Source organism: Antechinus flavipes, chromosome 4 (assembly GCF_016432865.1).
Source record: "Antechinus flavipes isolate AdamAnt ecotype Samford, QLD, Australia chromosome 4, AdamAnt_v2, whole genome shotgun sequence".
Lineage (NCBI taxonomy): Eukaryota > Metazoa > Chordata > Mammalia > Dasyuromorphia > Dasyuridae > Antechinus > Antechinus flavipes.
In genome coordinates, this window is record NC_067401.1 from 194,273,934 (window position 1) to 194,299,241 (window position 25,308).

Sequence of the window (25,308 nt, forward strand, 5' to 3'; positions counted from 1 at the left end):
TGTGGGCTGGAGGGGAGATGAGACAAAAATCAGAGCTCAGACTTCCAAACTGTTCTGCTTAGAGAGGACTCGATATACCCTGATAAAATTAGCCTGTGAGGCAGTTGTCCCCATTTTTTCAAGTGAAAAATCAAAGCTAAAAGGGGTGCTTGCTTTCAATCAGTAACAGCTGAAGTTTTAATACAGTCTTCTGGCTCCAATTCTAGGTCTTCTACCATGGTATCACATGGTAACACACCACCATTCCAAATATCTCCTTTCTGAAATAGGATATTCAGTTCAATTCAGTCAGCATTTGTTAAGCACTGTGCTTAGCACTGAGGATACAAATAAGAAAAACAAAAAATTCAGTTCCTGCCTTTAAAGAAATTACAATCTAATGGGGAGCAAACAAAGGAAACTAGAAAGAGGAGAAGAGTACTCAGGTACTGGCAAGTTAGGGCATATCTTGTTCAATGGAGTTGAATCTTGCAGGATTCCATTTGCAGAATAGAGTGATCTGGAAGATCACTTTCTCTCCTGACCCTACAGGTACATGAACGAGCCCACACAGGTGATCGGCCATACAGATGTGACTTCCCCAGCTGTGGAAAGGCCTTTGCCACAGGTAAATCAATCAAGGTGGGTCTGGGAGGACTACAGATGGAAAGGAACTTCGTCACCAGATCACTTGGGAAGAACTGGAGGAAATTCAAGATGTTGCTTCATCTTCTTGTTCATTTCAGTCATTTCTGACTGTAATCCCAATTGGGTTTGGTTTTTGAGGGGGCAAAGATATTAAAATAGTATGTTGTTTCCATCTCCAGATCATTTTACAGATGAGAAAACTGAGGTTACAGAGTTAAGTGACTTGTCTGAGGCTGAATTTGAACTCAGTTCTTCCTGACTTCAGGCTCTATATTTTATCAACTGTGCTACCTCACTGCCCTAATCCAAAATCAGAACCTATCTAAAAACAGGTCTTTGACCTGATGGGGCTTTTTTGGTTTCTAAATAGTATCTCTGGAGGATTCTTCTTCCCAGAAATAAAAGGTAGTATATTCTATTGGAAAGTGAGGAAAAATCACTTCCTCTTTCTGAGCCTCAGTTTCCTTGTCTATGAAATTAGGATCAGGGCTGAGATTATCTCTAAGATCTTTTCCAATTCTGTAATTCTATCAGTGACTGAGATTGGCCTGAAAAGAGAGGTAGGACTATGTGAACAATCATAGATTGAAGGACACGGGCCTCTCAAGTTGAGGGGGCAAAGGTCAAGAACTCAAAGGACCAGGGATAAGGTTGGGGAAAGCTGGAACTAAAAGCACATAAGGAGCTTGGGCCTTTGGAGTAGATAATTATAATGTCCATAATGAAACGAGAAGAAGAGTAGTGAAGGGAAGCTCTATGAGAAGTTAGGGCTCCAGGAATTCCCAGTTGATACATATTTCTCCCCTCCCATAGGGTATGGTCTGAAGAGCCATGTGCGCACCCACACTGGTGAGAAGCCATACAAGTGCCCAGAGGAATTGTGCAACAAGGCCTTCAAGACATCAGGAGACCTGCAGAAGCATGTCCGCACCCACACCGGTGGGGCTTCTGCCTGTCATTCTAGTCCTTCTTGCTCATTGGCACTACAGCCCATAATGTCCCCTTTATGTTGTTCCATTCCTTCCAAGCATGAGTCCATGCTCAAAAAAAAGCTATCTCCATCTCAACTTTTACCATCTTCTCAAACGTAGAGCACTCTCATGCTGCAAACCCTGGGGATAAAATGTTTTCATTACAGTCCCCTCTGCCTACCTCATTTGTCCTGCTCTCCTACAGGTGAACGCCCATTTCGATGTCCTGTTGAGGGCTGTGGCCGATCCTTCACTACATCTAACATCCGAAAGGTACATGTCCGTACTCACACAGGCGAGAGGCCCTACACCTGCCCGGAGCCCCACTGTGGCCGTGGCTTCACCAGTGCCACCAACTACAAGAACCACGTGCGCATTCACACAGGTGGGACAGCTGGCACCTAAGAGCCCTCCCTAGCTCCAGCCCAGGACCCTTTCTCACCTTATCCCCACTTCCAGGGATTCCAGGATTCGTGACCTAGGCAATTTTCTCATTTCCCAATCTGACAATCCTTCCCTATTGGGTATTCCATGATGGGCAGGAAGGTTAGTGTTCTAGCTGAATCAATGCCTTGAGTTTGGCTGGGTTATTTTTGTTAACGAGCCTCCCCATTTTGACTGGTGTTGGCAGACCAGGTCCACAAAGGTAGCTCTCAGTTACCTGCTCCTCTATTACCTATACCAAGTTCTTCCCTCTCCAGCGATAGCCCCAGAAGAGAAACTAAGATGGGAACAGGTGGGGGAAAGGTAGATTGTAATATTCCCCTTGTCCTCCTCTGTCCACCTGCCATGGCACTCTTGTATGTACCAGTCCCTCACGTTATTTTCCCCATCTCCTGGTTTCAGGGCCCACACCCTTAGCCTTGCATGTCACTTCCCCAAAACTTTGTATACCTTCCCCTTCATTGGCTTCATGTTGTCCTCTCAGTGCACATCCTCTCTCTCACCCCCATGTCAAGTCCACAAGTAAGCATTTATCCCATATTCTACTTGACGGCTACATGTCTCCCTCCATCCCACTTACTCCTCCCTTATCAACTCTAGCACCCTGGACCAGGCCCTGTGTCTCCATTCACAGCCCCATGCCCCTACCTTTTGTCCCCCTAGTTTCCCTCTCACAGTCCCATCTCCTTGCTTGGTCCCCCTAGTTCTCTCACCACCTTTGCCCCTCAGTTCCTCACTCACCAGCCCCATCCTCCCCTCTCTGTCCCCCTAGTTCCCCCCTTGCCAGCCCTAGTCCCCACCCCCCTCACAGCCCAGTGTCCCCAGGGGAGAAGCCGTACGTCTGCACCGTGCCGGGCTGCGGCAAGCGCTTCACTGAGTACTCAAGCCTATATAAGCACCACGTGGTGCACACACACTGCAAGCCGTACACCTGCAGCAGCTGTGGCAAGACCTACCGGCAGACCTCCACCCTGGCCATGCACAAGCGCAGCGCCCATGGAGAGCTGGAAGCCACCGAGGAAAGTGAACAGGCCCTTTATGAACAGCAGCAGCTGGAAGGTGAGGGGCAGGGTCACCACACACCCTGGCACCAGTGCCCCCAGGAGGCAAGGCCAGGATGTTCAGGGGAGAGGGGAAAATCAGGCTTTGGTGTGCTGACCAGAAACTAACAGGTGCCTCCCCTCCCTCCCCTAGCTGCTTCTGCAGCTGAGGAGAGCCCCCCACCCAAAAGGTCTCACATCACTTTCCTATCAGAGGTGAAAGAAGAGGGTGACATCCCAGCACAGATGACCATGGTGACAGAGGAGGATGGGCCACCTCAAGTGGCCCTGATCACCCAGGATGGCACCCAACAGGTACAGGCTCTAGGGCTCAGAGGGGAGAGATCCTCTGTTGCTGACAAAAATCACATTATCTAAAAAGAAGAGGTTGTCATCCCCAAAATGTGTGTTTGTAATGGCCCCCAAGCTCCCAAATCTTTCACCTTTATAGAATTATAGGAGGTGGCAGAAACTACAGTCCCCGAAGAATAGCCTGGCCAGGTCTAAGTCTTAGGTGGACACTCCAGTTCTTGTGAATTCTGAGCAGAAAGCCCCATTGGCACTGGTCCCACTTCTTCTAAAATGGGGAGCACCTAACTATCTGAACAAGATAGAGGGACATAGGGGCAGCTAGGTGGCACAGTGGGTAGAGCACCAGCCCTAAAGTCAGGAGGACTTGAGTTCAAATCTGGCCTCAGACACTTAACACTTCCTAGCTGGCAAGGACCCCTGGCAAGTCACTTAACCCAATTGCCTCAGCAAAAAAAAAAAGGTAGAAGGACATAAGAAACTCAGGGGAGGCTCTAGGCCTTTGCCACAGACTCAGTTCTGATCCTTAGTTGCCTATACAAGCCACTTCACTTCTCTGCCTCAGTTTCCTCATCTGTCAAAAGGAAATGATATCTCTTCCCTATTTATTTCATGCAGTTATATTTATTCAGTCTTATACTATACATGTGACATTGTACATTGTACTGTGCACATGGCAAGTTGTTAATATTGGTGATATTTACAGAATCATTAGAGGTAAATCTCAAAATCATTGACCCTTAGACATTAGAAATAATCTAATCCATCCCCCTCATTTTACAGGTAAGGAAATTGAGGCTCAGAGAGAGACAGTGACTCTCAAAATTATAGAGAGTAAGTAGCAAAGTTTAGATTCCAACCCATGTCTTCTGATGCCCAAAGTCAGTATTTTTCTGCCATAATCCCTAGCTTTGCCATAGTCCTCCATCCCAAATCAGCTGCTTCATTTAATCCTTAGTGACTAGTGTATAATCTCCTGGATAATAAGAACTGCATCCTTCTTAATCTTGTTGTATGTTGTATGTTATCTAGAAGTTTTGTTGAATTGTGAACAGAGCAGGCCCAGATCCCTACAGAAAAAGTTTGATCTACAATTAACAAAGAACATCCAATAGCTTAACCTATAGCCAAGATGATCTTTTTATTTCAAACCTTTTATCACAGGTCAGTCTATCCCCTGAAGACTTGCAGGCCCTAGGAAGTGCCATCAGCATGGTGACCCAACATGGCGGCACGACCCTTGCCATCCCCAGCCCTGAAGATCTCGCCACCTCCAGCACACATACAGTCACCATGGTCAGCGCTGATGGCACTGAGACACAACCAGTACGACCCAGAGTTTTTGTTCTCTCTCTGTCCTTCTCAGTGGAGGCATTCAACCATGGGTGGAATTATACAGCCCTTCTTACTGCTAAAAAAGGGATTCCTTAAGTCATTATCAGTATCATCTTAAAGATTATTGAATAGTCTCAGTCACCTGCTATGGGACCTTACTTCGCTGGGCTTTGTTTTTGGACTCTGTAAAATGTGACTGTGAGAAATGGAATTAGATGAGCTCCCAAGGTGCTTTGATGTTTTACAATTCTGTTATTTGAAACCCCTGGGCCAGATTAGACTCTGGAAAAAGATTAGTCCTGAACCTCAAGTCAATTAGCTTCTGAATCTGAATAGTCTTCTTGTTTCTTTTTTCAATCTTTCTATAATATCCCTTTCCCAGAATGTCTGGAAATATGCTAGAAAAGGGGAAAAACAAACATTTTTCTGTGTTTCAGGTTACCATCATAACCTCAGGAGCCATGGTGACTGAAGATTCAGCGGTAGGATCCCTTCATCACCAGCAGGTGGCACTGTTGGCTACAGCCAATGGGACTCACATTGCAGTGCAGGTGTGTGAATTGTAGGGAAACAGGAAGAGAGCAAGATATTACTGGAATCCAGAGAAAGAAGAAATTTAAAAAGGAATTTTAGAAAGAACTTATTTCAAAGGAACTGATTCTATTCCTTCTCTCAGACCAAAATAGGATTATAAAACATCTTGGGGTCTTTTGTGATCAGAGTACCAAATATGATTTGCCCATTCCTATTTCCATACGATCAGATCCTTCCCAGTAGCTTCATTATTCTTTTCCATAGTATTATTCATCATTCTTTGTATCTTTTCCATGCCTGTTCTGATAAGCTTGATCTCCCAGAAAATAGTTGTATGTCTTATATCGTAGTAACAATTTTAAGGTTTACCAAGAACTTTACGTACCTTATTTTATTTGCCCATCCAGAAAACTCTGTGAAGTGATTAATGCAAACTATTTTTCCCATTTTACAAATGGTGGTAACTGAGAAGAGATATATATTTTTTAATTTAAGGTCAGGTATCAGAAGTACCAGGACCATAGCCCAGGTTTTCTGACTTCAATTTGGAGTGGCAATGTGCCAGTGGCATTGGTAGGAAAGACATTGGGCAAAATCAGGAGACCTTAGTCTGCCAGTAATTCACTGAATTACAGATCATGACATCTCAGAGTTGGAAGAGATTCCAAAGTGTAACTTATGCTAGGCAGAATAGCTGTGTCATCTTAGAAATGTCTACTCTCTAAGTTTTCAGTTTGTAATCTTTTCTGTAAAAGAAGGACAAAGAATGAGAGATTGGGTCATCTCTAAGATCCTATCTAGTTCAAAAGTTTTATGCTGCTAGAATTTTGATTCCTTTTCTCCTATAAAATGACCCAGGCCCATTACCCCTCCAAGACTCCTTGACCATGTTATTCTTCTGTGTATCAACCAAACAACAAGCATTTGAGTGTTTGAGGTACAACTAGCACTATGGTAAGCTTTGGAGGACACAAAAAGCCTATTTTTTGTCTACAAAGAGTCTCATTCCTTTTCTCTCCCTCTCACTCACCTGTAGTTGGAGGAGCAGCAGACTTTGGAGGAGGCCATTAGTATGGCTACTGCCGCCATGCAGCAGGGGGCCGTGACCCTGGAGACATCTATGTCAGAGAGTGGCTGTTGAGACCCTAGAGCAAGCTGGGTCCCACACAGTGGCAAAGAAGATGCCATGTTCTACAGGCATCACTGTCTCCAAGCGTCCAGGCAGTGGATGAACCACGGAAGGTGGCCACATAGAGGTCGCTGGGCCAGAGAAAGCAGTGTTGAGAGCAGCATAGTTGGGGGAAAGGGAATGGTTTTGCCATCAATAAGGGTGGCAGACAAAATTAGGGAGTTCTAGATGTCCTCAGAAAGTGAGAAGGACCCATTGGGTCATCAGACTGCCCTGGGGCTCCCACTGAAGCCTGCCTGGGTGCTCCTCTTCCTCTTGAGAACACCCTATTGTCCCTTACCCCTTTCCTTAGGACAGTGAGTAGAGGTCAAGGATGCCTTGGGGCTGGCCTTCTGCCCCCAGGTAGTTGCTACCCACTATGTGGGAGGCCCCAGCAGAAGCAGGGGAGGGGGGAGCACCTGGCTCCACCAGAGGATATTCTGGAGCCCCTCTAGCCACATACAGCAATAACTATGTCGAGAGGGGCCAATATGTCCAGGCAAATGGCAAGAATTTCCTGAGGGGCCTATGGCAGACAAGTAGAAAGAAACAGTCTCCCTCAGCCTACTACCCATACTATGGCTGGAGCAAAGAGTGGTCCCTGCACTTAGATTGCTGGGTTTGAGATTTGTGTGTGTGTGTGTGGTTTTTGTTTGTTTTTTAATTCCATTTTTATAATTTTTTTTTCTGCTAAGGGTGATGATGGTGAGTGGGTGGATGCTTATTTAATAAAAGTCCCAAATTTCCATATGGTTCAGTCATTCACCCTTCATGATAGGAACCAGCAGCATGACACTGATCTCAGTAATTTTGAATCCTCTTTTGGAGCCCATGAAGTCCTGTGTTTCTTCTAACTATGATTGGGATAAGGTACCAGGGCTGGGGTGAGGGTAGAAGACAAATTGATACGAAAGAATTGGCTTTTTGTGACGTGGCCGTCATAGATCAGTTCATATTGGCCAGACAGAGGGCGTCCATTTGAGTCCCATCTTCCCAATCCCTCTTCCCTTCTCAAGGATGCATCTCTACACCTGCAACTTCCAGACTTCAGGGGAATTTCAGCTCCATATTCATCTCTTTGCTGAGAGCTTGCCCTGTGAGACTTCCTTATTGTTCAACACCACCTAGATGGCAAGGCCCTATGGTGAGGGACAAGCCAGGGACATAGTATCATGAAGGTAGTACTGGATTGGCTGTTCAAGATCCCCTAGGTTTTAAAACTCCACTAGCTGGATGACACTGGACAAATTACTTAATCCCTCCTGAAGCTGAGCTGCTTCATTCATTTATAAAATGGGGACAATCGTACTTAAAAGTACATACCTTCCCAGGTTTTATGTGTGTGCTAGAAATGCCCAAAGAGAAGGCTGTTGGGATGGGAACAGCTCTCTTCTTCCATAGCAAACGATAACTTGAACTTTGCACTTAGGGAGCACTAACTTCTCCAGCTTTTTGGAAGTGTCTGAAGATCAGTGCCTCTGATTTCCCTTTGGAGCCTGATTCCATGAAGTTGAACTAGATGTCTCCCATATAAGTCAAAGAAGGACTTCTGTGTTAAGATCTCATGAGGTTTGGATAGCATTATGCGTTTAATTCCCTGGAGGAGCACACTTAAGGGGTGTGAGGGGAGAGGATGGGAAAAGGGAAAAGGTTTCAATAATTTCATAGGAAGAAAAACTGAAGAAAGTGCCTACTTTACACCATTTCCCCACTCCCCTTTACTCCTCCCCTATTTGAGAGAGGCTGAGTGCTCAGAGGCTTATCCATATAACTTCTGATGAGAAGTATCTTTTACCCCTTTCTTCCTCTGGATCACCGAGAAGTCTCCATGAACCAAGGAGTTCAGGCACTAGAGTGATCTTGGGAGCCACCCCCACCAGCTCTTGAGGCCAAGGGAGTCCCTAGTAAGATCTGTGATTTCAGGGGCTGGGCAAGCAAATAAACCGGCTCTTATTCATCTCAGATACCCACCCCTTCTCCCCTTCGAGGAGGAACCTAGAATACTTCAGAGCAGGCAGGTGGAGCTAGTGCTCTGTAGTATGGCCCTTCTGCGGTCTCCAAAGCCGTTTGCATTTCCTGAAACCGGATCTCCTGGGTGTCAGAGCAGCCTCCGGGTCCCAGGCTTCTCGGCCATGGCCCTGCGGAAGGAACTGCTCAAATCCATCTGGTATGCCTTCACAGCCCTGGATGTGGAGAAGAGCGGCAAAGTCTCTAAGTCCCAGCTCAAGGTGAGACAGAGGCCGGCCAACAGGTCTGGGGCGGGAGGAAGGAAGGGGCCAGGGGTGAGATGCCTTTCGCTGCCCCTACCTCCAGCCGGGCTTGCTCCTGCACTGCCCCAGGAGAGCGCCAGCCTGGCAGCACAGGTGCCCAGAGCCCTGCCAGAGGAGCTTGGGAGCCATGACTGAAGGGACTTATCTCTCATCCTGGCGGGAGGCTCCCTGCTAAGTGTGGGACAACTCCAACCACCCCCTGGGCAATGGGCCAGGGACTGATAGTGGCACGAGGGGAGATTGTGGAGCTTCTGAAGAGATGAGCCAGGCCATCGCGTTCCGTACTCTGACTGAGCACACATGGCCTCCCACCCTACACCCTCCTCTTGTTCATGTTGGGACGTGTAGCCAGTATCTTCCTGCCCCATTTCCTCTGGCGGCTTTGAAAGGAGACAGTTAGAAACCTCTTCAGTCACTTCCTCTCAGGGCCAAGGGGCTGCATCTCCCCTGCCCCCGATCCATGTACAGTCGGTCCACTCCCACCCAGGACATGAAAGAAGCTCCCCCCGAAACACCTTTCCTCCATTGGAGCACTGCCTGGCCCTCCATCAGACATTTAGGTTGAAGAACTACTGCTTGAGGCCCTGGGGGAGTAATTAGCAAGGGGTCCCCAGAATCATTTTGAAATATAACTGCCCAGCTGAAAGTGGCTACCTAAGTGACTAGGCTGCAGGATCTCCTTTCTGTCCATGCCTGGAACAGTTTGGGCTAAGAGGCAAGCAGGGACTCAGCTACCTTACTAATAATCACCTAAGCCGTTGATTCTTGAAAGGCTTTGCCAGCTTGAAGTATCTGAGAGGGAAACTTTTCAGACACTAGGTACTGTGCTAGACACTGGGATTGCAAAACCAAAAATGAAATAATCCCCAGCTGCAAGGGACTTATATTTCATCTAATTAATATGTAAGTGTATGAAGTCCATTTCAGGGGTGGAAGAAATGAGATAAAGAGCCTCATGGAAGAGACTGCTCTCAAACTGAAGGAAGCTCCAGGGATTTTTGGAGAAAAGAGACAAGGAGGGAATGCCTTCCTTGTGCATAGGGATGGTGATGGGAAATAGAATGTCATTTGTTAGAATCTGCAAGAAAGACATTTAGTTGAACCATATAGTGCTTTTTAACATGCAATAAGCCTGGAAAAAATAGATGAGAGCCAAATAGTGAAAGATTTTAAATGTCTAAAAGAGGAATTTGTATTTGACCTTGGGGAAAGTAGTACTCTGAAGTTGTGAGTAAAGGGATAAAAGGTAAAAAAAAAAAAATCCAAGGATAATGGACCCAGAACTGGAAGGAACCTCAGAGACCCTCTAGTTTAGCTCCCTCATTATACAGCTGAGAAAAATGAAACCCCAGAGATGAATAATACAGTAGAATGACTGGATGAAAGGAGTATTTTATGTATCAACTACCTTCTGCCTCCCTGAATCCTGGGGCCAATTTACAAGAAAGAGTTGGAGCTCCTGAAACTCACTACTCCACTCCACTGATCAATTGCTCACAGGGGTACCCAGGGATTCATTCCTGGCGGTCTGATCAGTCACTTCGAATCAAAGCAAGTCATCCTGTACTCCAGACTGATTTCTCTCTTCTCCCCATTTACTCAATGGCACAGAGTTCTAAGCTTTCTGGGCAGGGAACAGGAGTTAAGAACCTCTCCCATCACATCCAGGGAGACTGGGAGAGCCACAGCATAACACCATGCTGTGTTATCTCTGGCTCCCATTAGAGACCTATTATAGATCACCCTCAGTTAGTCAATAAACATTTTATTAAACACCTGATGTTTGCTAGAGACTGTGCTAAGATTCCAAGAAAGGCTAGACAATCATTGCCCTCAAGGAGCTTACAGTCTAACAGAGGAAGACAAGACATAATAAGAAACTGTCCAACATGGGGCAGCAAGGGGGCACAATGGAGATCAGAAGACCTGAGCTAAAATCTAGCCTAAGAGACTTAAAAACTGTGTGACCCTGGGCAAGTGCTTTAATCTTGATAACCTTAGTTTCCTCATCTGTAAAATGAGCTGGAGAAAAAAATGGCAGACCACTCTAGTATCTTAGCCAAGAAAACCCCAAATGGAATTATGAAGAGTTGGAAATGACTGAAAATGACTAAAGAAACAAACAAAAAAACCCAACTACCCGGCACGGAGAAATGTCCTAGTACTCCACTTTTAGTGGAGGATCTGGGAGGAAGTGTCTATGTCCACTTTCTACCCTCTTATCATTGTCCCATAACTAGGACACTTTCTTCTCTTATCCAGAGCCACTGAAGTTGAACAGACATCCAAGGAAGGAGATTCCTTGGGCTTCCTGAGTAATGTGTTAAAATATCAACAGGTTTTAGACAGGTTTTTCCCTTTTATTCTTGAATCCCTTTTGCTGCAGAAATGTGTAATTTTGATTTCATCACCTGAGCTAACCTCCTCCAGAAATTTGAGTTTGTTATTCAGTGTCCCCCACTTCTTTAGTTTTCCCCATTTTAGGTGCCATTCATTTGTCCTTCATCACCAGGGGCCCCAGAATTTTTCTCCATGTTTCCTGTTTTCCCTTTCTATAGGGAACCCAATTTATGGCCCTCCCATTTTAACTACTTGGTCAACTAGAGAGGCCTACCAAGTCCAGACCCATATCTAGGCCTACACTTTAGTTCCCTGAAGCATTTAGGGACAGTATATTTCCCAGGGAAGGATACACTAGGAGCTTAGATTATTTGATTTAATGTTCCTTTATGACCCTGGAAAGATCTAATAGCTGCTTCTGACTACAGCTACATCTTAACTTGGATGAGAATCAAGCTGAGCATCAATTGTGACCTTAGGGCAAGCAAGTCACTCCATTTTTCCATTTTCCTGGATCTCAGTTTACATATCTGGAAAATGAGGGGTTGGATCAAATCCCTCTCTTAAGTCTCTTCCAACTCTATGATAACATAAATCTTTGGTCATGCGTAGGACATTGATAAAAGTTTTCTACAAAATGATGAGGTTAGACTATATGATCTCTAGCATACCCTCTTAGGTATTCTCTGACTTTAAATTAAATGCTCTGGGATTCACTATATCAATAAGGAAAAGTTGCCAGGGAAAGTGGAGCAGTTGATGCCAACATCACAATTCATGGAAAGGAGCAAGAGGATCAAGAAAAATTCAAGAAAGTCCCTTCCGTAGTGACAAGGGAACTGGAATGGGAGGAAGTATTGGTCAGAGTAGGGGGGCCGGAAGAAGCAAAAGAGCAATAGAGAAGTGGTCAGAAGACAGAGGAAGAAGTTAAGAAGAGATAGATAAATAGTACCAACACCAAATGGCCAAAATAGAGAATGAATTCTTCCCTTCCTTTCACCTCCACCTTTCCCTCTTCTTACTCTCTAACGCTGGTACTTCTAGGGAATTATGGACCTTGGATTGTTTTTAACCTGGAACTGACCCTGCCTCAAATGCTTCTGATCAGTCCTAAGGAAACACAGGGAGAGATCATGAAGAAAGAAGGAAAATGTGGTTTTTTTAGAAAAGGCTGAATGAGCAGGAATTATTCAACCTAAATAAAGCTGAGACGGCACCAAATAATTCTTTTGCTCTTTGGCGATTACTAACAGAGGGTGGAAAATGTATTTTTGTCCATTTATATACAACTTTGCAGGATGGATTAAGGCTCAATGTTGACCACTTCCCAACAACTGAGAGCTATAAAGATTTTTGCTTGTTTGTTTGTTTTTAATTTGTTTTTAAGAGTAGATGATTTTATTGTTATAAAGACTAGCTGAATGTACCTTAGGTGATTCTAATTTTGTTGGAAACATCCAAAGCATTATTGTCTTGAGCAAATTAGACATAGGCCTTCTTAATTCCATCAAGCCAGATCAGTGCATTGACATTGATAGGTCATTGACGTCATATCTTTACAGCATGCTTCCTACAAAGCTACAGTTAGCTTTGGCATCCACAGTGAATTCCAGGGTTCTGTTTTCCTTGATCTTGTTTAGAGCAGATTATCTGGTCAAGAAAAACTTAATAATGGCATAGACAATCAATCAATAAAAACATTTATCTAGTACCGACTGTGTGCCAGGCACTGTGCTAAAGACTGGATTATTTCTACTAGGGGCACTTTTTCATGGGCTATCTGCAAACCAAAGTGTTTTGGGTCATCAGAGGATAAGGAAAGTTTCATTTTTTTTTTTTTATGTATATCCTTCAACACTGTTTTCTTGGCCTTCAAGAATTTTTGTTTGGGGGGGAAAGCATATTTCCTTCTCATTCATTGCCATTGTGGGGGAAAGAAAGGATAAAAGCGTTAAAGCTTTTTTTAATTTTAATTTTATTTTTTAAGTGGACAAAAATTTGTTTTCTCTCCCTCCTACCTAGTTGCAGAAAAAAAAAAAAAAAGGAAAACAAAACATTTGTGACAAATATGCTGAACAAGGGCTGAACAGAGAAAAGTTGGCCCCTCTCATACAAAGTATTTTCCTCAGATGATGAGACTGGGAATCTGACAGTCAATGGGGTCTCCTTGCTTCTTAGTTGGTGCCCTTTCCCTAAGTATGGGTCTGATGATATCAGTCATTGTCATCAGTAATTATCTTTACAATCAAATACAAGCTCTTCTATTTGGCATTTAAACCTGATCCCTTAAGACTTCTCCAGCTTTATTTTGCATCCCTTATCCTTATTCTCTCTACATTCTACAATCCAATCAAACCCTGTTCTCCATTAGATGCTACAGCTTCCATCTCCATGACTTCCCACTAATTGTTTCCCATGCACATAATTTACTTCCTCCTCACCTATATTTCCTAGAATCCCCGGTACTTTCAAGGCTCAACTCAAGCTGCATTTCCTCTATGATGTCTACCTCTTTCTTCACCCCAAATCCTGATGCCTGCTATTCACTAAAGTACCTTCTATCTGTTTTGTTTATTTTCATCATAAATCCATATTGTCTCCCCCAGTTAGATGTAAGCTCCTTGAGAGAAGAAACTAGTTCATTTTTTATTTGTTTCCTTAGTCAGTGATAAGCACAGTGCCTCTTAAGTAATTGTTGTTGTTCAGTCATGTCTTACTCTTTGTGACTCCATTTGGGGTTTTCAGTGTTTGCCATTTCCTTCTCTGGCTCATTTTACAGATGAGGAAACTGAGAAAAATAGGATTAAGTGACTTTCCCAGGGTCACATAGCTAGTAAGTGTCTGAGGCCAGATTGGAACTCCAACAAGACTTTCTGACTACAATCCCAATGCTCTAACCACTGCACCACCCAGCACATAGTGCATAATAAATATTCTTTCTCCTTACAAAGTTTTTTACCGTGTCAAACTCAAAACAGAAAGGAAAAAGTATTCCTGTATCCCACATTTTGACTTAGAAACCACATAGTAACATTAGCTATGTTCTATTGAATTTTTATTTATTTTGTGAAATGTTTTCCAATGACAATTTTGATCTTGTTCAGCCCCCCTGGTGTTTGACACCTTTGCGTTAGCTCATTGCCTCAAATCCAGATCTGTGCCCAGGAACATCCTTGATGACTGTGCTAATTTAATACCCAACATCACCTCTACCCCACTCCAGGGTGGGATAACACAGTGGCCCACCTCTGAATCAGTGGAGAGGTTCCAAGAAGGGACTGGAGTGGACCCAAAGTGTTCTGTCCAATGCAGGAGAAATACAAGGAGAAATCCTACACAGGGAGGAAAGAAGGAGAATAGGAAAAATCATGTGAGTGGTGAAAAAGGAGTCAATGAGCAACTCTCAGCCAGAACATTCTTATTTAGGACAAGTATTTGTTCTGCTCCCTTCCTTGGGGGGTGGGGGGATGGGTAAGGGGTGGGAGGAGACTAAATCTGCTACCCTTCCCCAGAGCCTGGACTTCCTTCAATCATTACACATCCCAGACTTGGGTCTAGGAACATGAGGAGAAGAGAAGTTAGCAGATAGACCTGAATTCAAATGCAGCATTATATAATTTACTTATGTATTCATATACTCACTCATGTATTCATATTTTAGCTGTGTGACTTTGGGAAAAGTGCTTAACTCTGTAAAATGGTATGTGGAGCAATAAGGAAAACTGATCTGGCATCAAAAGACCTAAAATGCGGTCCTGATGTGGCTTTGTGTGCTTCAGCTTTTTCCTCTGTAAAATGGAGAATAAATGACTTTTAGAGGAAAAATACATCCCAAACTGAGGGACCTCGGATTGGTTCTGCATTGCTCACCATCCTTGAGATCCCTAGGTCCCAGCCATAACACTCCAAGGTGGCCACACCCCTTTCCTGACCCCAACTGCGCTAGCCAGAGCACACCCTATTCAGGAAGCCATAGCTCTCTGAGGTTTGCCAACCTCTCTGTCTGGGGACAGGCTCTGAGGCCCTGGTTTCCTGGAGCCCTCCCTTCTCATCATCCTAATACCCCACAAGGGTATTTGGGCCCACAATAGGTACAGCCCTGGAATCTATTCGCTTTAGCCCTTCCCCCAGCTTGGACTCGTGTGGGCCTTGCCTAGGGAAGGGCAGTAGCAGGAACGAGAAATGAAGAAACTGGTTGTTAAATTGGAAGAGATGGCTGGTGTGATTAAAAGTAAGGTGGGGACTGAGGAACTGCCCATACATGGATAGAAAAAGAATAAAGAGCCTGAAGAGGAACTTTAGAGATCTTCTAGTTCTTGGGTTCAGACAAAAAAATTACAAACATATTAAAATATATTTATAGTTCTATTTCCACATAACTGGTTTCTGTTGTTGTCCTGAATATTTTATTTTGTGCATTTAAAAAGCATACTAAGAAGCCTTTACCAGATTTCCAAATGGGTCTTAAAAATGCTAATCCTTCATTTAGACCTACTTTCTCATTTTAATCACTGGGGAAACCATTTCTTCGAGAAGAGAATGTGACTTAACCACAATCACATAGCTAGCTCTCTTTCTTTCTACCTAGAATGGAAGAAGAGAGAGACTTAAGTTAAAGCCGGGAGGCTTTAGGTGAGACATGAGGAAAACTGGTCAGGATATTTGTGATGTGCTCTGAGCATCATACTTAGAGAAACCAGAAAGCCTTTTCCTGAAGGAATGTAGCACACATGTACAAACTTGAGGCAGCTCAGGAAGAATCATTACACCAAGGAAATTAATACAAGGTGACCTTTGTGTGAAGAAGGGAGGCACAATCATTTGGTTGAGGTTAATTAGAAGAGGTTTTTTGGAGAAAGAGGATGGCGTTGTTTTGTTTTTAGTTGATTATTTAGCCAGGTTTTGACAGAAAGTAAGTATATGTAAGTTGTTCATTTGTTTCTGACTCGTTGTGACTTCATTTAGAGTTTTCTTGGCAAAGAAACTGGAGTAATTTGCCATTTTCTTCTCCAGCTCATTTTACAGATGAGGAAACTGAGGTAAATAGGGTTAAGTGACTTGCCCAGAATCACACTTCTAGTAAGTGTCTGAGGTCAGATTTGAACTCAGGAAAACAGATTTTCCTGATTCAGGGCCTGATACTCTATCCACGGTACAATTTAGCTGTCTATAGACAGGAAAAAACACTAGAAATAAGGGAGAAATTTTGGGTCATCAAAATTTTCAGTCTCCCCAGGTAACTCTCTAAGACTGTAACTTTGAGGAGAATTGCCAGTCAGCATCAATTGTGGGATTTCCCTACATTCATAGGTCTGGACCACAATATAAATAAATAATAATTTTTTAAATTCATATTTATGTGTGTTTACATATGGGTGTGTGTATGTCACTCTGATGTATGGCTTCTTCCTGCTTTGTCCTTACTTGCTTTGTTTTGGCTTTGGTCCTGTGATTTAGAATGGGACAGCCATTCTTTCTGGATGCTACCTAGCACCACCCATAAGGCCATGGATTTACCTACCCTGAGCAAGCTCTATTCCTCCCAGCCTGGGGTTCTTTTACTACAGTCAAGAGCATCACCCTCACAGACCGTAGGTAATCCCCAAACTTCTAGTGATCTGTTCAATATATGTTATTCATGGATTTTCTGAAATCTTTCTTGACCTAATTCATTCTAACACTTCAGAGATCAAGCATTGGAGGCATATTAGAGATGCTGATGCTATAGTTAATGTCAAGGCTACAAAGCAAGACCCAGCTGAGCATGAGAAGAGGGAGGATTTCATCTTTCAGTACTGCTTCTTATGTCTTGTCTGCAATATAATATATACAGAGCACCAAATTTCAACCAGTTCCTAATTTGGGACCCACAAAGAGTCTGTGGATAGAATTAGGGGGAAGGGTGGTTCATGAATTTGAACAGAAAAAAAAAATTCTTATCTGAATTTTTATTAACATCTAATTGAAATTTTGGGCAGGTAGGGGATATAGTGGATAGAGGACCAACCCTGGAATCAGGAAGACTCATCCTCCTATGTTTAAATCTGGCTTCAGACACATATTAGCTGTGTGATCATGGACAAGTCACTTACCTCTCTTTGCCTCAGTTTCCTCATCTGTAAAATAAGCTGGAAAAGGGAATGGCAAAATCCTCCAGTATCTTTGCTAAGACAATTCTAAATGAGGGCAGCTAGATAGCACAATGGTTAGGGTACCAGCCCTGAAGTGAGAAGGATCCAAGTTCAAATCCAGCCTTGAGTATTTAATACTTATTAACTATGTGATCCTGGGCAACTCTCATTGCCTTGAAAAAAGAAAAGAAAACTGCAAATGACATCATGAAGAATCAGACATGATTGAATAATGACAAACTGAAATTTAGCATTTCCTTCAATTATGAATCTTTAAAAAAAAAAGAAATTGTTCTAAGAAAAGACCTATAGACATTGAGATTGCCAAAACATAGCAGAAAAAAAAAGTTAAGAAAACGTGATTTAGAGTCTCAAAAGTCTGGATTTAAAGCTACCTCTAACATTTACTACCTCTGACACTTATGGTCCAATTATTTTAACTCTCTGATATTAATCAGTAAAATGGTAATTTTAAACCCTATATTAACAGAGTGGTTGTGTGAATCAAATAAAGTAAGAAAAAATCTTTTTCAAATGTTAAGGGGCTACATAAGAATCAGTTCTTATACTTGGGAGGCCAGAGTTTGAGGGTACAATCCTCTGGAAAGCACCTCATCAGGCCTCCCCATACCCATTGCATGGCTGTGAATAAATTAAACCTTGGCTGTTGACTCTGAAAGTCTGCCAACGCCTGACTTAGAGTACAAAAAGCAGTACTTACTCTTATTTACCAGAAATTTTCTCCTCTTGAGCTTCAAGGGGCCCCCTTGTTCTAGTACAGCCAAGATTTCTCAAACAAGCCAGTGTTTCTCCTGCCCATTCCCGTCATGATTTTATAAACTTTTATCTGATCCCTTCTCAGCATTTTAAAAACATACATTATAGAATGCCATAGAATCATCTCTTTAGAGCTGGTTGGAACCTTTGAAGGCATGTTGTAAATCTTCAATTTACAGAGGAGGAAACTGAGGCCAAAAGGACTAATTGACTTGCCCAGGATCATCCAGATATCTAGTGGGGACTTTTAAGAATATCTACTCCAGACCCCTTTCTTTCACAAATGACGAAATAAATGCCAGAGCAGTTAAGTGACTTAGAGTACATGTACAAACATGAGCTATCTGGAGAATAATTTAACAGAACAATATGCTAAGAAGGGCAAGTTATTACACTACTGTCTTTGTGCTGCCGAGAAACTGTGTGGATAAGTGGAAATAGAGCTGGCCTCTAAAAGCTAAGAAGATTTGGATTCTTCTGACACAAACAGGCTGGGTGACCCTGGTCAAAAAAAGTCACTTAATCTCTCTGAGACCATGAGTTGTAGAGAAAGTAAAAGCTTCCTTCCTTTGTTAGATTGAGTTGACTCTCTGAGAAGTTCCCTAAATCTATGAAAACACAAGTTGAGTTCTGATCCCTTTCCCTATCTTTGTGATAAGTGGGAAGGCAAAACACATAAAATGTGCTTTAATCAAAATGGGCTTTCTGCAGATGGGAGGTCACAGAAATCGAGTTCAATGCCTTTATTCTTCACATGGGAAAACTGAAGAGGAAATGACTAGCCTAAAGTCACACAATGGCTACATGAGAGGGAGGAGGTGATTTATGCCAAAGGAGAAATGACTTGCCTAAAGTCACACAATGACAGGACTGGAGAGGGGACGTCATTGCTCAAGGTCATATAATGTTGGTGCTCAGACTTTCTAACTAGTGTCTCCAGGTTCCTTGGCCATTCATTACTTTTCTCACTGCATCAAAATATCTTTCAGTTTGTTCTCCTGGGGTCATCACCAAAACTCATCCTTTTCATCATTTGGCACCTTCTCCTGTATTTACCTTGAGGTCTTTCTGGAGGTACATCAACCTGACAGTCCTGCAGGCAGAATGCCAGTTCCAGACACATCTGGGTGTGGAAAAACTGATGGAGAAACAATGAGTGTTTAATGGATTTGAGGATTAAGGCCCCACTTTTGTCCCTTCAATCTGTCATTCTGGAACCCATAATCTTTCTGGACATAAAAAGGACTCTCATCCAAGTATTCCTTGGACCTTGTAGTCCTTGTCTGGAATCAGGGGAAGAAGGGCCTTCTCCACTTAGCGAAGTCCTGTGCTGTCCTGTGCTCAATGGGCTGGAACAGGAACCTTTGTCAAAGTTTTGTTTGGGGACTGGAGGATTAAAACGATGACCCCTTTCCCAGGTCTTGTCCCACAACTTGTACACGGTGCTGCACATTCCCCATGACCCGGTGGCCCTGGAGGAGCACTTTCGGGATGATGATGATGGCCCAGTCTCCAGCCAGGGTTACATGCCCTATCTCAACAAGTACATCCTGGACAAGGTGAGAGCCAAGCCCTGGCCCCCACCCCCACCTTTATACCTATCTCTTTTAACCACTTCCGAACTCTTCCCACCTAGTTGCCACTTCCATATATTTCTGTCCCTCATTGACCCACCCCATTGTCTTGGGTTCTCAAACTGCAATTTTTTAAATCTGCCTTCTATCCTCCAATTCCCTTGACATTTCTATTCTCTCTCTCATCATCCTCCAATCCACTCCAAGTTACTTTGGCTGCCAAATCTCTATTCCTAATTTTTCTCACTACTCAATTTTACTCATTATTCATTCCTTCTCCAAGCCCACTACTCCAAATCCTGCTCCTCTACTTTGACAACTATGTACGCAACTTCACCAAACTGACCCCAGTTACTTCTCTCTCGCTAGTTTTATCCACATCTTTTTACTATGTCTCCTTCCTCTGCTTCCCCTCTAATCCCAAACTCCCCAAACTCCTTCTCTCTCTCCCCTTGGCTGGGAGGGGGCTTCTTAGTTAGCAGGGTGACATCACATCAACTCATGTGTCTCCAAACCTAGAGCTCTGATCCCCTAAGGGCTTGGCAGGGCAAAGCAAGCTGGGACTAAGTTTGGGATCATGCTTGGGAATCTAGTAAGCCACCCACTCCTGAGACCGGGCTGATGTCTTGGCTCTGATCCCAGGTGGAAGAGGGGGCTTTTGTCAAAGAGCATTTTGATGAGTTGTGCTGGACTCTGACGGCTAAGAAGAACTATCAGCCCAACCGAAACGGGAATAGCACGTTGTCCAATCAGGATGCCTTCCGACTCTGGTGTCTCTTCAACTTCCTGTCTGAGGACAAGTATCCCCTCGTCATGGTGCCTGATGAGGTAAGGGGATGGAAGGGGACAGGAAAAGGGGCTCAGGAATAGTCAGGGGAGTTCTAAGGAGGACTGACCCCCTAAGAGAGCATTGAACTTTCCACATCCTAATGTCCATCCCTTCCCTGCTCCCAGATGCCCAATGTTGTCCCTATAATGCCAAAGAAACTGAAGCAAGACAGAGATTGGTTTATAATCTTTTAATAGTGGAGAGTTCAGACTAGCCGGCCAAATCAAACTCATGTTCAAAAATTATCGGGCCCTGAGGAACTGAGGCAGGGAACTTTTATAGCTAACTATATATAACCTGAGCATACAATCTTATAGGGGAAACAAAGGCAGATAAGGGGGGTGAGAACACTGGATGAGTGGACAAGCCATAATTCTAGGAAAGGATCATAACTTAATCCTGACAGGATTGGGGTCAAAATAAAAAAAGTCTGGAGATATCTAGGAGAGGGGCAATATTCAAAAGGAGGGGGAATTATCCTAGCAAGGATTGAGATAAGGAACCTAGATTTTATTCTACAGTGGAATGTAAAGTGGCCAGAACTTCAAGGTTTTTCCTGACTCAATTCTCCCAGTCCTAATGGCAAGGAAGAAGGGGAAAGGGAGGTGCTATAATATTTTTATTCAGGGCATAACGTTCCCAGTCTCTAGCCACTTAAAACTACCCCTGAAATCATGAATTCCTCAAAGAATCAGTCACTGAGCATTAAGTGCTTCCTGAGCGTGTGCTCAATATTGAAGCTTCAAAGACAAAAATGAAAGGTTCTGCCTCGAGAAAACTTAAATTCTATAGGAGACTACATATACATACCGGATAAAGTCTGGACCAGTCATTTTGGTAGCATAGGACTCCCAGTGAGGATCCTGGTCTATCAATGCAAGTTGGTGCCTTCTCCATTTTAGTCTTGGAGGAGTTGTTTAGGACAATGAGATGTCAAATGACTCCTACTGGTTTTGAGATCAGCTCTCTATGATTCCACCATATATAAAAAATATATTCAAAGCAAATACAAGGCAACTTTTCTTCTTTGAAGGAGAGAAAAAGGACTCTCCTAGCGAGATGGCAAGGTGGCATTTGTGCAAAAGCTAGAGATGAAGACTGTCCAGGGTTTCAAAATCGTCCTTTTTTAGATCCTCAATCCTCAGCTATATTCAATCAGAGCTGTTTACTGTGTATAGTAGATGAAGCAGTGGGGCCTAGAATTAGGAGTTAGGAAGATCTGAGTTCAAATGTCACCTCAGATATATACTATCTGTGTGACCCTGGACTTTACAACTGTCTGCCTCAGTTTCCTCAACTGTAAAATGGTAATAATGATAGCCCTCACTCCCATGTTATTGTGAGAATCAAATGAGAATATTTCTAAAGCACTCCGCACAGTTCCCAGCACATAGTAAGTGCTTAATAAATGCTTGTTTCATTCCTTCCTTGCTTCTAAAGACCAAATTATTTGGTGGCATAACTGAGAGTGCTAGATTTGAAATTAGGAAGGTCTTGCACTAAATCTCACCTCTGTCACATATTAGCAGTATGATCCAGGAAAGTCACTTAACTAGTTTCCATATCTATAAAATGAGGATAATAATACCTTACTGGGTTGTTTTGAGGTTCAAAGTAGATAACATGTCAAGTGTTTTTACAAGCCTAAATGTCAATTATTTCTGTTATTATAGGGTTAACCTTGGCCCCAGTATTTGCATTTTAAAAGAGATTACCTGGAAAGGCCCTTCCCCTATAGGAATGAATGGTAGTGATTGGAATTTCAGAAGGTGGTGTTCTGGCAGGCTGGGAGGGGAAGTGTTTGGGAGCCAGGGGCCTCTGCTGGACCAGTCAGATCCTGCCATTTAAGCAACATGACTGTCTTTGGCCTGAGGCATTTCTTTAAATTATTTTCCTTATAAATTTAATACAAATAACCACAATTTAATTCACTTTTACAGAGCACCATACAGTTTCAAATAAAATAAGCTATATAGTTTCCAATAAAACCACATACACACACACATACACACACACACATATATAAACACATATATGAACATTATCAAAACAAGAGTTCACTTGGGATCAAGATTAGATCATAGTTTTAGAACTGAAAGAATCCTCAGAACCCATTTAATCCCTTCACTTTCCAGAGGAAAAAAACAAGACACAGAGAAGTCAAATAATTTGCCTAGAGTCACACAGCTAATAAGTGTCTAAGGCTTGTATTTTTCTCATCTGTAAAATGAGGGCATTAGCCTCGGTAGTCCCTTCAAGCTTTAAATCTAGGCTCCTGTGATCCTTTCTGATCCTTTTTTTTCCACTCCCCAGTTCTGTACTTTTAAAAGTCAGTTTGTATTAATGTCTTCTAATTCCTCTTTCTTTGATCCACACCCCTTGGTATGTCTTTCTTCTATGTGTCTTAGTGTTTTTCATATTTATTTATCTTTACAAAGCAATAATATTCCATTATGTTAATATGCCAATCTTTAGCCAACCTTTCTTCAATTGTTAGAAACATGAATTGTTTGCAAATGAGCTCTAGGCCATCCTCCAGTTACCCAAGAGATTTTTCTTATTTTTTTAGAATATTATTTTATTTTTACATATACATGCAAAAATAGTTTTCAACTTTCACTTTTGTTTTGATTTTGTGTTCCAAATTTTTCTCCCTCTCCCCCTCATCTCCCCAAGACAGCAAGCAATCCAATATAGGTTAAACATGTGTAATTCTTCTAAATATATTTCTGTATTCATCATGCTATGCAAGAAAAAACAGAACAATAAGGAAAAAAAAACCACCAAGCAAACAAACAACAAAGGTGAAAATACTATGTTTTAATCCACATTCAGTCTCCATAGTTCTCTCCTCTCTCCATCCCAAGTGTATTGGAATTGCCTTGAATCACCTCATTGTTGAAAAGAGCAAGTCCATCACAGTTGATTATCACGAAAACCAGGTGATTTTTCTAAAGCACAGAACTAACCATATCATTTCCCTACCCAAATCAACTCTTGTGGGTTGTTATTCAATTGTTTCAATTAAGTCTGACTTTTTGTGATTCCATTTGGGGTTTTCTTGGTACATATGAGAGTGATGATCTGCCATTTCCTTCTCCAGGCCATTTTAGAGATAAGGAAATTGAGGTGAACAGGTTTAAGTGACTTGCCCAAGGTCACACAACTAGTAAATATCCAAGGTCAAATTTGAACTTACAGAGGAATCTTCCTGACTCCAGACCTGGTGGTTTATCTCTGAGCCACCTGGTTGTCCTATTACTAGTAGAATGTAATATAAAATGCCCCAGTAAAGCAATTGTGAGTGTTTTTGTTCAGTTATGTTCTAGGAATGAAGAAGGGACTTAAGAGATCATCATTTTACAAATGAGGAAACTGAGACTCAGAGAAGTTAAGTGTCTTTCCTCAAGATCATAGAGGTAGGGAAGTAGCAATCCCAAGTGTGAACCTACATCCTCTGCCTCTTTTTGGAGTCAGTATCCTCTACAGAACCTTTATCTCCCATCTCACCAAACATCTTGGTTTGTTTATGCAGAAAAGTTTGGAAATAGAAAAGAGATGAAGAATGATTAGCAATGGAATACTTAGGACTATATACAAAAGAAGCTTGTTTGGAATTACAGAAAAGGATAAGTTAGATGAGAGTAAGTATATGGGGGTTATAGGTATGTGTGGCGGGGCTGATGTTGGAGGTCCTTCTAATGCCTGTTTTCTCTTAGTTCAGAGTTGATGCTGGGACAAAATGAAGTACTCAAAAGTCCTGCAACAGTTAACAAAAAGATGTTTAGTTTGCCCTAACCCAGCAAGAATATGCAATAAGGAAACAGTGCACTTAAATTCTCTATAAGAGATCCCCTTCACCTCTGTATGGGGAAAAAATAGTCATGAGAGCAGGATATGACAAAGGCACACTGACTCAAGTGGTCTTCATAAATCTACGAACTCAAAAGAGGCCCCCAGCTTTATTTGGCATAGACTTTTTGTGCCGTAGGTAACCAGGAAGTTTCACCAGGCAATCTGGGGCTAATCAGGTCTTGAGATGGATTTGTTTCCTTTTATTGTTACTGTTCATTTATATCCAATTCTTAGGGGTTTTCTTGGCAAAGACACTGGAATGGTTTATTTCCTTTTCCAACCTCATTTTACAAATAAGGAAACTGAGACAAACAGGATTAAATGACTTGCCCAGGGTCACACAGTTAGTATGAGGCCAGATTTGAACTCAGGAAAATGAGTTTTTCTGACTCTAGACTTGGCACTTTATCTCCTTCACCACCTAGCTGTCATTTCCTTTTAGGAAAAACTAATTCCTCTCCCAGGAGGAAAGGGGGAGGAGAAGGCTCAAACCATAATGTGGAGAAATACTGGTAGATATTAATCCTGTCATAGACGAAGTAGGAAAAGGTAAAGCCATCTAAATTATTTTAACTAGAGAGGCCAAGGAACCAGATAATGAAAGAAAGTGAAAGGATTCTGAAGATTAGGAAAGGTCCTTTTCATTATAGATGGCATATACATTTCTTTTACTATCCTTAGAAAATAGAATAAGGTAGTTAATATTAGTGACATTTACATAGCAATCTAAGATTTACAAAATTACATATACATATATATGTACACATATATAATCCAATTCATATATAAGTACATATATTTATACACATATATATACATACATATATAATTCAGTTTTTTGTGTTGCTGTTGTTTTTTGAAACAATCAGGGTTAAGTGACTTTTTCAGAGTCACACAGCTAGTACGTATGTGAGGCCACATTTGAACTGAGGTCCTCCTGATTCTAAGGCTGGTGCTCTATCCACTTCGACACCTAATCCTATATACCACTTAATTTAACCTTCACAACAATCCTTCAAGAAAAGTACCCTGGTAGTATTACCTTCATCTTACAAAAATAAGCTATCTGAGGCTTACAAGGGTGACTTAGTCATGATCACACAA

At 42.5% G+C, this 25,308-nt stretch overlaps 2 protein-coding genes across 3 annotated transcripts in view; both read left to right on the forward strand.

Annotated features, from left to right (window-relative positions):
* Window positions 1–7,174, forward strand: part of ZNF76 (zinc finger protein 76) — a 32,252-nt gene extending 25,078 nt beyond the window's left edge. The window contains exons 8-15 of one of the 2 annotated variants that reach the window (XM_051996451.1): window positions 532–607; window positions 1,441–1,566; window positions 1,804–1,983; window positions 2,868–3,101; window positions 3,237–3,397; window positions 4,556–4,717; window positions 5,164–5,277; window positions 6,297–7,174. In XM_051996451.1, the coding sequence (XP_051852411.1) occupies window positions 532–607; window positions 1,441–1,566; window positions 1,804–1,983; window positions 2,868–3,101; window positions 3,237–3,397; window positions 4,556–4,717; window positions 5,164–5,277; window positions 6,297–6,401 (1,158 nt within the window). In that variant the 3' untranslated portion in view covers window positions 6,402–7,174. The remainder of the gene's footprint in view (window positions 1–531; window positions 608–1,440; window positions 1,567–1,803; window positions 1,984–2,867; window positions 3,102–3,236; window positions 3,398–4,555; window positions 4,718–5,163; window positions 5,278–6,296) is intronic. The other variant, XM_051996452.1, reaches the window with a different exon arrangement.
* Window positions 7,175–7,957: 783 nt separating this feature from the next.
* Window positions 7,958–25,308, forward strand: part of DEF6 (DEF6 guanine nucleotide exchange factor) — a 43,483-nt gene continuing 26,132 nt past the window's right edge. The window contains exons 1-3 of the mRNA XM_051996454.1: window positions 7,958–8,656; window positions 19,365–19,505; window positions 20,163–20,348. Of these exons, the coding sequence (XP_051852414.1) occupies window positions 8,468–8,656; window positions 19,365–19,505; window positions 20,163–20,348 (516 nt within the window). The 5' untranslated portion in view covers window positions 7,958–8,467. The remainder of the gene's footprint in view (window positions 8,657–19,364; window positions 19,506–20,162; window positions 20,349–25,308) is intronic.